This window comes from Tursiops truncatus, chromosome 8 (assembly GCF_011762595.2).
Source record: "Tursiops truncatus isolate mTurTru1 chromosome 8, mTurTru1.mat.Y, whole genome shotgun sequence".
NCBI lineage: Eukaryota > Metazoa > Chordata > Mammalia > Artiodactyla > Delphinidae > Tursiops > Tursiops truncatus.
Genome location: NC_047041.1, coordinates 38,882,671 through 38,896,544, shown reverse-complemented (window position 1 = coordinate 38,896,544; position 13,874 = coordinate 38,882,671). Strand labels below are relative to the sequence as shown.

General features: G+C 37.9%; 1 protein-coding gene across 4 annotated transcripts in view; it reads right to left on the bottom strand.

Annotated features, from left to right (window-relative positions):
- The window catches only part of MRE11 (MRE11 homolog, double strand break repair nuclease), a 64,779-nt gene that overhangs the window by 50,100 nt on the left and 805 nt on the right, over positions 1-13,874 (bottom strand). For 3 of the 4 annotated variants that reach the window (XM_019923763.3, XM_019923764.3, XM_073808302.1), the window contains exons 2-4: positions 13,718-13,835; positions 11,106-11,238; positions 6,013-6,173 (exon numbers count right to left, since the gene is read on the bottom strand). In XM_019923763.3, coding sequence (XP_019779322.1) covers positions 6,013-6,173; positions 11,106-11,238; positions 13,718-13,737 — 314 coding nt within the window. In that variant the 5' untranslated portion in view covers positions 13,738-13,835. The remainder of the gene's footprint in view (positions 1-6,012; positions 6,174-11,105; positions 11,239-13,717; positions 13,836-13,874) is intronic. The other variant, XM_073808301.1, reaches the window with a different exon arrangement.

Genomic DNA, 13,874 nt, shown 5'->3' with positions numbered 1-13,874 from the left:
ATTGTTACAGTGAGTAATCTTGTACAAAGTTGCCCTTGCGAGAGTATAGGAAAATATCTAGAAGGAAACTGTCAGGTCAAAAGGAACGCGTGCATCTGTAAATTTGATAACTACTGCCAATTTCCCTCCACAGAGGTTGTATGATTTACTCATAGTACAATGGCAATCCATGAGACTAATTCCCCCTACTCCACCAAGATACTGGGTGGGCCAAAAGGTTCATTCAGTTTTTTCCTTAAGATGGCTCTAGTAGTGCACAGTTGTCTTTAATTCCATTTGAAACAATTTTGTTAGATTGTATGTGACAGCTGTCATATCAGCGGGCATTTAAAAAAAAAGACTTATGAAAATTGATGAAGGTTTGTGTAGTCATTTTAATACTGAAGATGGAAGGAAAAAAGCAACATTTTTGGCATGTTATGCTTTATTATTTCAAGAAAGGTAAAAACGCAACCGAAATGCAAAAAAAAGATTTGTGCAGTGTGTGGAGAAGGTGCTGTGACTGATCGAACATGTCAAAAGTGGTTTGAGATGTTTCATGCTGGAGATTTCTCACTGGACGATGCTCCCTGGTCAGGCAGACCAGTTGAAGTTGAGAGCGATTAAATAGAGACATTAACTGGGAACAATCAACGTTATACCACGTGGGAGATAGCCGACATACTCAAAATATCCAAAACAAGCATTGAAAATCATTTGCACCAGCTTGGTTATGTTCATCGCTTTGATGTTTGGGTTCCACGTAAGTTAAGCGAAAAAAACCTTCTTGACTGTATTTCCGCATGTGATTCTCTACTTAAATGTAATGAAAAGTTCCATTTTTAAAACAAATTGTGACGGGCAATGACAAGTGGATATGTACAATAATGTGGTAGGGAAGAAATTGTGGGGCAAGCGAAATGAACCACCACCAACCAAACCAAAGGCCGGTCTTCATCCAAAGGTGATGTTGTGTGTATGGTGGGATTGGAAGGGAGTCCTCTATTATGAGCTCCTTCTGGAAAACCAAACGATTAATTCCAACAAGTACTACTCCCAACTGGACCAACTGAAAGCAGCACTGGACGAAAAGCATCCAGAATTAGTCAAGAGAAAACGCATACTCTTCCATCAGGATAACACAAGATTGCATGTTGCTTTGATGACCAGGCAAAAACTGTTACAGCTTGGCTGGAAGTTCTGATTCATCTGCCATATTCACCAGACATTGCACATTTGGATTTCTATTTACTTAGATCTTTACAAAATTCTCTTAATGGAAAAAATTTCAATTCCCTGGAGACTGCAAAAGGCACCTGGAACAGTTCTTTGCTCAAAAAGATAAAGTTTTGGGAAGATGGAATTATGAAGTTGCCTGAAAAATGGCAGAAGGTAGTGGAACAAAAGGGTGAACACATTGTTCAATAAAGTTCTTGGTGAAAATGAAAAATGTGTCTTTTATTTTTACTTAAAAACCGAAGGCATTTTTTGGCCAACCCAATACATTATCAAGCTTTTTCAATCTATGCCAGTGGTTCTAAACCCTAGCTGCATGTTAGAATTTTCTAGGAATCTTTGAAGATCCACCAATGTCCAAGACACTCTCAGAGAGATTAAATGACCTGGAGACTGGGCATCAGTATTTTTTAAGATTCTTAGGTAATGATAATGTGCACCCAGGACTGAGAATTACTGATCTATATCAATCTTATAGGAGAAAAATATATCAGTATACTTCATTTTGCATCTTTCATATTCTTTTAATATGTTAAAATGCTACTTTATTTCCTTTTCTATGAACTATGTCCATATTCTTTACCTATTTTTTATTAAGTCATGGATTTTTTTTTTAATTGACTTGAAAGAACTACTTAACTATTAACTATTGGGAAAATTAGACCGTAATTTGCCATGAGTTGCAAATATTCTTCCTGGGGTTGAACCCAGACTTTTGACTTCGCTTTGGGAGGCTCTTGCCATGCAGAAATTTACTTTTACAAGGACAAACATATCCATCTTTTTTTTTATGGATTCTGGGTTTGTGTTAACACTTAGAAAAGTCTTTTTCACATCCAGATCTTTTTTTAAAATGTCTAACAGTTTCTTCTAGTTCTTTTATTGAATAAGCTATATTTTTTGTGGAGATATGAGATACCACCTTTATCAAATACTAAATTCCCACATGTATTGTGGCTATTTCTGGAATTTCTATACTCTTCCACTTATCTGCCTATCAATTCATGAGTCACACCGCTTTTTAAATTATTGTAGCATTATAATATACTTTCTTTTTTCCAGCTTTATTGTGATATAATTGACATGTAACATTGTATAACTTTAAGGTATACAATGTGTTGATTTGATACACTCATATTTTGCAAAATGATAACCACTATAGCTTACTCACCACTTTAAGCTTCACACACACCTAGCTTAACAGCTGCATCATGTCACGTAACTGCCATTTCTTTTTCGTAATGAGAATATTTAAGATCTACTCTCTTAGAAACTTTCAAGTATAAAATACAATATTACTAACTATAACCACTATGCTGTACATTAGATCCTGAGAACTTATTCATTTTTAAACTGAAAATTATATATTTTTTTGATCAACATCTCCCCTTTCCCCCAACTCCCTGCTCCTGGTAACCACCATTCTAGTCTCCATTTATATGAGTTCAGCTTTTTCAGATTCCATATACTGTATAAGTGATATCACACAGTATTTGTCTCTTTGTCTGACTTATTTTACTTAGCATAAAGCCCTCAAGGTCCATCCATGTTGTCGCAAATGAAAGGATGTCCTTTCTCATGGCTGAATATATATATATATACACGGCTGTGTGTGTGTGCAGATATCTGCGCACACACACACACACACACACACACATATATCACAACTTTATCCCTTCTTCCACTGATGGACACTTCTGTTGTTGCCATATCTTGGCCACTGTGAATAATGCTGCAATGAATGTGGGAGTGCAGATTATCTCTTTGAGATCCCACTTTCACTTCCTTTGGATATACACCCAGAGGTAGGATTGCTGGATCACGTAATAATTCTATCTTTAATTTGGGGGGGAACCTCCACAGTGTTCTCCATAGTGGCTGCACAAATTTACATTCCCGCCAACAGTGCACAAGGGTTCCCTTTTCTCCACACCCTCTCCAACACTTGTTCTCCCTTATCTTTTTGATGACAGACATCCTAACAGGTGTGAGTTGATATCTCATTGTGGTTTTGATATGCATTTCCCTGATGATTAGTGATGTTGAGCACCTTTTCATGTACCTGTTGGTTGTTCTATTTTTGTGAAAAATGCCATTGGAATTTTGATAGGGATTGAATTGAGCTAGTCACTACTTAGTAGTCTTCTTTTCTCAGAGTTCCCCTATCTTTTTTTTTTTTTTTGGTCTATTTTTTACATGAACTAGTAAACCAGAGGGAAAATTATCCAAAATATAGTACAAAGAGATAAAGTTATAGGGAATATTAAAAAGTGGGTAAAATATAAATAATTTTCAGGAAGAAAAAGAATAGGAAACAGAAAACATACTGGATAAGAATTTTCCAAAATTGCTGCAAAAAAAATTCTTAGTTTGAAACGCATGTAGCCCAAACAGTATAAATAGAACTAAATCCACAACTAAATATGTCACAGTAAGACTGCAAAATGCTAAGGGCAATGAGAAAAACTTAATTGTTACCTGAGTGTTTTCTTTATGCCAGCTACTATTCTAAGCAATTTTCTTATTAACTCAACTATTCCTAACAACATTTCTGTAAGATTAGCACTATTCTTTTCCCATCTTATAATAATGAAACTAAGGTAGGGCAGATCCAGGATTTGACCTCAGACAGTCTTATATCAGAATCCATGCTTTTAAGCACTATGTTATACTGCTTTTCCAGCAACTAAAATGATAGCAAGACTCCTCAAAAGCACCAAAAAATAAAAGTTTACTGACAGGCAGTGAAAAACTACTAAAAACTGTACTTCGGAAAGGAAACTGAATCTAGACAAAAGGAATGAAACATAAGAAACAGCAATAGTAAGTAAAGAAATAGGTAAACACATCTATGGGGTGGGTGAAGCAGTTTAAAAATAATAAAGTTTTAGATTTGAATAGAAGACGGGTAAAGACTGATCAGAATTCTTAAAAACAAGGACATATGTTAAAAATTACAAGAATCTTTTAAAATCCAATTCTATACTCAGCCAAATTATCAATCCGAAGTTAAAAATAGCCATTTTCTTACATAAAAAAATCCCCAAAAATTTACCTCCCAATATAAACTCATTTTTAAAATATATATATACAAATAGGTAAGAAATAAATATAGCTATGTCTGTTTTCAGGGGTTACTTTATATATATATATTTTTTTTCCATATTTCCATGTATACGTGTGTGTGTGTGTGTGTGTGTGTGTGTGTGTGTGTGTATTTAAGCTCTGTGCACTGAGAGAGCCTAGAAGCAGTGACAAGACAATAGCCATGTGCATGCCTAGCATCCAGATTCTAGCTTCCAAAAGGAACCAAGACTCCTTGAAGAAATGGATGAGTCTAAAAAGCTAGGGAAAAGAAAATACAAAATTAGCCTGGAGCATCTTACAGAGCCAAAAAGGGGGGAGAAAAGATGACGCCATGTTGAAAGGACCCAAGAGGTGGTCTGAAAGAGTGCCCGAAGGCTAAAGCTGGAACAATTTATTTGAGCAACAAAATAGATTATAATAGTATTAAATTACAATCCAAAGGAAAAAAAATGAGTTCATACTTATATAAACAATTGAATAAATTCCTGTTGATGTAGACGACTGAATAAATAAACAAATGGGGGACAAGGGACAAATCTTTACAGAACTATTCCAATTAATAAATGCGGAAAGTATGTGGGAAATGTTTAGAAAATCACCATTAGGACACCACAGTTAAAACTGCTGTAGGCAAGAGCCACTGACGAATGCTAAAATGATTGGACAAACTTTAAAGAGAAACAGAATAGTTGCATAGCCTCCCCTAAAATATTTACTAATTACTGTAGTGGTTTTAACACGCCCATAAATTCTTTGATACTCTTTGCTCTCTCCAGGAAGTGAAACGTAACACCCTCTCTTCAGTGTGGGCTGGACTTAGCTACTCTCTTCTAACAAACAGTATATGGAAAGGGAAAAATAGTAACTTGACAGTGGAGAAACCTGTAAGACACCATCTTAACCAAGTGACCAAGGTTAACCTCACCAGTGCAGGCCATGTTGATAGCATGTACTCCTTACATACTGAGAAGGGCACTTCACCTATAAAGAGTATTCTTTCCCCCAAACCAATAACCCTAGTCTAATCATGAGAAGAACCCAAGTTGAGAGACATTCTACAAAATATCTGACCAGTACACTTCAAAAGTGTCAGTGTCTGCCTGGAAAAGTCTGGCATAGGCGAAAGGAGATTTTGAGACCATTTCAACTAAATGCAATGTGGTATCCTGTACAATGTTTAAGAAAAAACAGAGTACCTTTATGACATGGGGTTCTAGGTGGATATTGTAAATAAGTCCCCAAAGCACAAATATTAAAGAAAAAAAATAACGTGTTTGACTATGAACATCAAAATTAAATATTTCTGTCATCAAAAGGCCCTGTAAACAAAGTCTCAATCCACTGATTGAGAAAAAATACATGCCTAGCAAAGGCTTAATATCTAGAAATAACTCCTGCAAATTCAACAGGAAAAGACAAAAATATCCCAATTTTTAAAATGGACAAAGGATATGAACAGAAGAGATACCAAATGTACAAAAAAAATTTGAAAGTTACTCATCTCACTATTAATTAGGGAAATAGAATTTAATACAACAATGTACAGAAAATTCAAAGAACTACATTTACCAAGGAAATAGCTTATAGTGAAGGTAAAATGGCCAATTATTACCATGTTCATGTGTCTTATACAGAAAATATTATATTATACATACATGTAATATTAAATATCATAAGGAAACATTCATTTAAGCATTTAAATATACTTACTTACTAAAACCGAAGTTGACTGACTGATCGCTGATAATTTCAAACTGTACAGGACGATCCCCCATGCAATATTTTCTTAATAACTCGAGGCAGTTATGTATTGTTTTTCTTGAGGGTTTATTTTCATGAAAAAGATCACCCCCTAACAAAATGAAATCCACCTAATCAACAGAAAATAGTATGAAAATTAGTATGCTTTATAGATAAAATTTTTAAAACTATAGCGCAAAGAGATAGAAAAAAAATCTTGTAAAAGATACAATTATGTGTGGAGATTTAAAGCTTCATATTTTGTTTAGTTAAAGGGCCTTTCAATCTGGTTATTAATATGACTTCAGCTTAGGTTCCTAGACCACCTTCAAAAAGGCCATCTTCAGATTACTACACCAAGTTTCTAATTCACACTACCCAAAGTGATCATACTTCTTTTTTTAAAGTTATCCAAATCAAACATAAACTTAGCACTTTAATAAAACCTATGGAAGGGATAGCAGATTCAATCCAAATTATTCACTTGATTCATTCAACAATTATTTAGAGTCCCTACAGGCACTGGCAGCTAAGGAAATAGCAATCTACAAAATATATCATGTCCTTGCCCTCATTAAATACAGACAGCGTGCCATACCCTATACTGAGTGTGATAAATAAAATACGATCCCTGTCCTAAGTATGTTCAAAATCTAACGGGAGAGACAAACTGCTAAGCATCTAAACGTAAGTCAGACTCTGACACGCACTAGAACAGATATATAAACAAACCAGGAGTAGAGATGACATTACAATTCATTCCAACTGAGAGGAGGAAATTCACCTGAGGACAACGTCTGGGAAGAATGGGCTAACATGGTGGCATCTGAGTTGCACCATGAAGGATAAATGAGATTTCGAGGAAGAACATTCAGGAACAACCAGAGAGAAGGGAAATCACACAGAAAGAAAGTCCAACACACTTTCAAAAGTGTACAATCTACTTAAAGAAAGTTGATTAAGTTCTTAATTATACAAAAGAACCCAGCAATACAGATCGTCATGGGCTACAGTAGTGAGGGCAGCAGGATATGTCACCACAAAATGGACCCACTGTGGCAATGTGGACTGTTTTGAGCTGAAGGCAATTAAGACCCAGCAGAGTCAGGAAAAGCTTTTTTACCTCTCTCTAAACTGCCTAAAAGAATCTGGATGGGGGCATGTACCAGGAAGAGAGCTATTACCAGAGACAATTTCTGATATCAGAAAGACATCGCATGGCATGGCAAACACCTTTTTACCAAACATGTGCTCGTCTCATCTTCCTGTGCATTGCCTTCCTCCCCTTTAAAGCCCCAGACTCCTTTCCCCTTCTCCTTAGCTCAGGATGGCAGATAAGCCTCAATTACTTCACTGCTGAGGAGTCTCATACTTTTGTGGGGCTCCCATACATATGAAATTTATTTTTACCCTGTTAATCTGTCTTACGTCAACTTAATTATTAGACCAGCCAGGGAACTTAGAAGGAAATAAGGAAAAGATTTCTGCCCTGACAACAGTCAGAGAGACTTCAATAAAAATGTGGGATTTAAGCCAGGTCTTCAAAACTAAACATGATTTGAGTAAAGGGAGAAAATGATCATAATCCAAGGCATAGAAAAAACAACAAAGCAAACAAACATTTTTACAGGGGAGGGGAAAGAGAAATAGTTGTTTCAATGATATAGTTTCACTTTTACCAGACGAGAAGAGTTCTGGCGGTTGGTCACTCAACCATGCAAATGTGCTTAACACTACTCAACTGTACCCTTAAAAATGGTTAGGATGGTAAGTTTTATGGTATGTGTATTTTACCACAAACAACAAAAAAATTTTTTTAATGTTTTTAAAAACTGGTTTGTGACTCCAGGGATCACTGAGAACACAACTTGCTTCTCTGGTATTTCTGCCCAAAGTGAATCTACTCATGAGGAAACGTCAGACATCTCCAACTGAGGAATATTCTGCAAAAGTAACTACCCTGGACTCTTCAAAAATGTCAGGTTCATGAAAGACAAGGCAGACAGAGGAAACATCCCAGATTACAAGAGACTAAAGAGACGTGACAACTAAATGCAAAATGTAATCCTGGATTGGCAACTGGACACCACTGACCTGCCCCCAAACTGCTATGACAGACTTTGTCGAGACAACTGGCATCTTAGAATTACATGATCGTACTGAATCAACATAACTCCCCGGTTTTGATAAGTGCACTGTGGTTACATATGTAATTTACTCTCAAATGGTTCAGAAAAAGTGTGTGTGTGTGTTTATGAAGAGAGAGGATAAATCAAATGTAGTAAAGTGTAGGAAAATCTCGGTGAAGGGTAAGGAATTATTTGTACTATTCTTGTAATGTTTATGTAAGATTGATATTGTTTCAACATAAAAGTTAAAAAAAAAAAAAAAGATTCCAAAGAACTAGAGAGTAGAAATAAGGCTGGTTAGATGGCACAGACCCACAAAATAGAGGACTTAAAAATCCGGAAGAACTTAGATTTCAATAAGAAGAAATAATAAACACAAATGATGGGGGGAAGTAAACATGCATTTGGAAGTACCAGTATGGGGCTGTAGGTGGGAGGGGGCAGTTAAGATTAAAGGATGCAGGGAGGGGAAACAGGAGGAAATGCAAGGGAAGGAAAGGACAAGGTAAAGAAGAAAAAAAAAAGCTCCTGCTCAGGGAAAGAAATACTTCAGCACCTAAGAGTTGGAAAAGAAAGGACAGAGGATTCTCTGGCAGGAAACAGACATTCTTTGACTCCAAATTTCTCTGCCCTCAGGGTAAAAGGAGACACATTTATAAGAGTGCTTACTGGGCTGCCCTGGTGGCTCAGTGGTGGAGAGTCCGCCTGTCAATGCAGGGGACACGGGTTCGTGCCCCGGTCCGTGATGATCCCACATGCCGCGGAGCGGCTGGGCCCGTGAACCATGGCCGCTGAGCCTGCGCGTCCGGAGCCTGTGCTCCGCTACGGGAGAGGCCGCAACAGTGAGAGGCCCGCGTACCGCAAAAAAAAAAAAAAAAAAAGAGTACCTACTGCTTGCCAGATCCTTTCTAGGTACTAGGATACACATGAGCAAACAAAAAAGATTTTTCATTCTCATGGAGTTCACCTTCTAGTGGAGAAGATAATACATACGTAAATAATTCAATAAATTATTTCAGATGGTGCTATAAAAAAAATAAATGAGTAATGTGATAAGAGTGTTGAGACATCAGGTAAGACCTCCCCAAAAAAGGTAAAACTTGAATTGAGAACTGAGAAGTCAACCCTGGCAAGATCAAGGTGCTCTGAGCAGGAAGAGAACCACACATGCAGAGGTACCAGAGTAGAACAAACATCTCTGTATGGATGAAGCACAAACCAACCAGGCAGAGTGGAAGGAGATGAAGTCTCCTGGCAGGGGCCAGATCACACTGAACCTTGTAGTTTAATTTTTATTCTAGATTCAGTGGAAGGCCACTTAGATTATAAGCAGCAGAGTGACATGATCTGACATGGTTTTTGGAAGTTCACTTTGGCTGCTATGCTGAATACTGTAGGAAAGAATGGAAGTAAAAAAACCTAAGGGGAGCTACTGCAGTCCAGCAAAATATGACAAGTTTTGGACTAAGTTTACAGACATGAAGGTAGAAAATAGTAGAGAGGTTCCACTTGTATCCATTTGGGAATAAGAACCAAAGGACTTGCAGAAAAACTGAAGAGAACTCTGAGGAAAAGTCAAGGTTGAAGTTTGCAAGTCCCCAGAATTTATGTTTATTCCCCAGCTGTCTTTTGGGCTCGAGATGGACATTTCAACTGTCTGCTGGAATGTTTCCTTGAATGTCCTATTGGAATCTCCAACTCAAATGGTCTCAATCAGAATTCATCACCTTCCCACATTAGGAAGGATGTTATAAGGAAGTATGAAAATAAGGAAGAAATCTTCCTTATTTAAAACCTACTTCTATTATTGGTACCACCATCCACCCAAACATAATACACTCCAGAGTCACCGTCATCCCCTTCTCCCTCATCCCCACCCCCTACGACTGACTAACCAATCAAAGTATCCAAATCCTCTCTTTATCTCCTGCATTCATTTCCTCTTTTCCATCCCATGGCGCCACTTTTAAAAAGCCTCCAACTTATCTTGCCTTCATGCTGTACTCTGTTGGCAGAAGACTTTCTGTTAAATGGGGTACAAACTCCTCAATCTGGTATTTGAAGCTCTTGATGCAGCTCAAACCACATTTCTAGTCTTTCAGCGCGCTTTCTAACTCGCGACCTACCAGTGAGCCAAACAGCTGCTGTACCCCTAATGGACCAATCATCTCGCCTTTGTGCCCTTCCTACTGCTTCACGGGAGGTGTACACTCTCTTTGCTCTTCACTCATTAAAAGCCTACCATCCTTCTAAGCCCAAGTTAAATGCCACTTCATTCACCTCATCTTGCTATCCTCATCTAAATGTGATCTCTTCTACCTCCAAACTCCCAGGAAATGCTGTTTATACTCTTACGGCTCTTGCATCTGAGCATCTTTGACATTTATCGTATCTCACATACTGACTTGCTTGCTGCATGTTCTTTGAAAGCAGAAACTATGACAGTCATCTTTACATTTCAAATAGAAACTGCCACAGGATACTGCACTCAGTAAACACGGTAAATATTTGTAAATTTTTACAGACTATTTACAAAAGTAGCTCCTACTTGAATTCAGGGAATAAAGCACACAAATTCTGCTTTGGGCTTTCAGTATACAGATATTTAAGCAGGCAGTGTGAAGACATGGGCCTATAAAACAAACCTCTATCTTTAAAAGGAAAAAGAGCAAGTTGAGTGGGGCTTCCCTGGTGGCGCAGTGGTTGAGAGTCTGCCTGCCGATGCAGGGCACACGCGTTCGTGCCCCGGTACGGGAGGATCCCACATGCCGCGGAGCGGCTGGGCCCGTGAGCCATGGCCGCTGAGCCTGTGCTCCGCAACGGGAGAGGCCACAGCAGTGAGAGGCCCGCGTACCGCAAAAAAAAAAAAAAAAAAAAAGAGCAAGTTGAGTAAGGGAACTTGGTAGAAATCGCAAAAATGCAAACTAAACTCACATCATTTTCCTGGGCAAGTCTTAAAATTTCATCAAGTGTTACAAACGTATCATTTCCTCTGACGGCATCTTTTTCCATAAATCCCAGATGAATATCTGTTGCAACTAAGATTTTAAATGTATTTTCATCATCGCTGTATTTAAAAAGAAGAAACATGTCAATATAATTCATTAAAAGGATGTTCAAGCAAACTGAAACCTAAATCTATAAAATAATAGCAGTTATGACGTAAAATCATTTTTCTAGCCCTAAACGAGGTCCAAAAATTTGAAGCATTCAACAGACCATTAATGTCACAGTTTTCTTACCACTAATACAAAGCAGAACAAATGTACACACATTTTTAAAAGGTTCTGTAACTGCTTTAGAAATGTATAACCTCATTACAACCAGTTTCATAAACTGATATGTAACCTGAATTTGAAAGCTTGGTTGTTTTCCTGCTCTGTTCTACAGCAAAAATCCAAGAGGATTTGATCTCAGTATCTAAACTTGCTATTTATCTACTTTGCATTTTCCCAGGAAAATTAGAATTAACTGGTTAATTTTAAAAGCCCTTCTCCTTACTTTATAAGTAGATTTTTATCCTAATAAACTAGTAACTTACATCCAGGCCCCTGAAGAGGTTTGCTCTCCATACAAAGTTAGTTTTTCACTAATGACTTTAGCCAAGTAACAAAACTAATTTACAATGCCATTTAAATTTGGTAGTATTCAAAAGTACTTTCATGTGAAGCAGTAATGTGATAGTTATTAATTCTCTCTTAAACTTAATATAACTTTTAATTGTCTTTAAAATATTTTGGTATCCCTGATCTCATCTCAACTCCCACACGTAAACAGGTTAAGTATTGTTATCTCTGAAAAACTAGAAAGCTATATACAGAGAAATTAACTGATTTATCATGAAACAAAATGGTAGAAATGGAACTAAAACCCGTTATTAACACTCAGGCTGTTTTCACTAAACCATACGAACTTCAAAAAAATTTATATATATATCTCCAAAATTCAAATCTTTATACATAAGAGAATTTTCCAGAAAAGATTTCTCTTCATAAACTTCAAAATGATATGAACAGTTCTGATTGCTATATACATACAGGTAAGTCAGAATACTTTCGGATCACATTACTACCCAGACTTCCATAGCAATTTGTAAGGTATTTTCCCTTGAGGTCTCTCACTTAAATATGAGAATTAATCTGAGAGTCTTTTTTTTTTTTTTGGCTACGTTGGGTCTTCGTTGCTGTGCGCCAGCTTTCTCTAGTTGCGGAGAGCAGGGACTACTCTTTGTTGCGGTGCACGGGCGCGTGGGCTTCAGTAGTTGTGGCACGTGCACTCAGGAGTTGTGGCTCACGGGCTCTAGAGCACAGGCTCAGTAGTTGTGGCGCACGGGCTTAGTTGCTCGGTGGCATGTGGGATCTTCCCCAACCAGGGCTCGAACCCGTGTCCCTTGCATTGGCAGGCGGATTCCTAACCACTGCGCCACCACCAGGGAAGCCCTGAGAGTCATTTGTAATCCAATTATACAAATGAAGAAATGGAGACAAAGTTTAGAGGCTTGCTAACTTGTCCAAGGTTACACAATGCTAATTAAGAAATTAAGGGGACTTCTCTGGTAGTCCAGTCGTTAAGACTCTACGCTTCCAATGCAGGGGGCCCGGCTTCAATCCCTGGTTGGGGAACTAAGACCTCACATGCCGCAACTAAGCCCGCATACCGGAACTACTAAACCCACGCGCTCTAGAGCCCGCAACTAGAGAAGCCCGTGCACTGCAAGGAAGACCCGGCGCGCTGCCACGAAGACCCAGTGCAGCCTAGATAGATTAGATAGATAGATAGACAGATAGACAGACAGATAGATAAAAAGAAATTAAAACAAGGGTGAAATATTCCAAGTTTGAAGCTTTTTCCACATAACTTTTTCTAGTCCTTTTATTTATTTTCATTTTAGTCAGATTCATTTGCAATTTACTCAGTACTAAAGCAATTTACTTCTTTAAAAATCTGCTTTAAAAGACTTGCAGTAGGACCTCCCTGGTGGCTCAGTGATTAAGAATCCCCCTGCCAATGCAGGGAACACGGGTTTGATCCCTGGTCCGGGAAGGTCCCACATGCTGCGGAGCAACTAAGCCCGTGCGCCTAGAGCCCCGAGCTCTGCAACAAGAGAAGCCACCGCAATGAGAAGCCTGCACACCGCAACCCCGCTCGCCGCAGGTAGAGAAAGCCCGCCGCAACAATGAAGACCCAACGCAGCCAAAACTAAATTAAGAAAAAAAAAAGACTTGCATTAGCTAGTAAGACTTAGTTCAAGCATATTTATAGCTTCAATAGTTTAAGACAAAACATAAGAACATAAACTTATATAGCAATATGCCAACCTACTGCAAAACCCCAATCTATAGCTGCATATTATCTTTAGTTAATAAACATATAGCATGAAATGTTAACCATTCCAAATATTCATTTTGATGACTAACACTTGTATTCAGAGGCAAGGTCTTTATTTACTCATAATTTATTAAATAAGTTTTCTTTTATGGTGATCATAGTTGATAGACTGTAGAAACCCAAAGCAACAAAGACGACTTCGGAAGACAGGTGCTTACAGAGCATCTGCAGGACTCATTTCTATGATCAGTCCAGCTCCTCCAGGACCACTTCTCTCTCGAAGTACCCCTGGGTCCTGTGCTCAAACACGTCAGAAAACTCACTCGATTCCAAATTCTAAAACAAAATTATATTATTTAAAACACATTTTTAAAA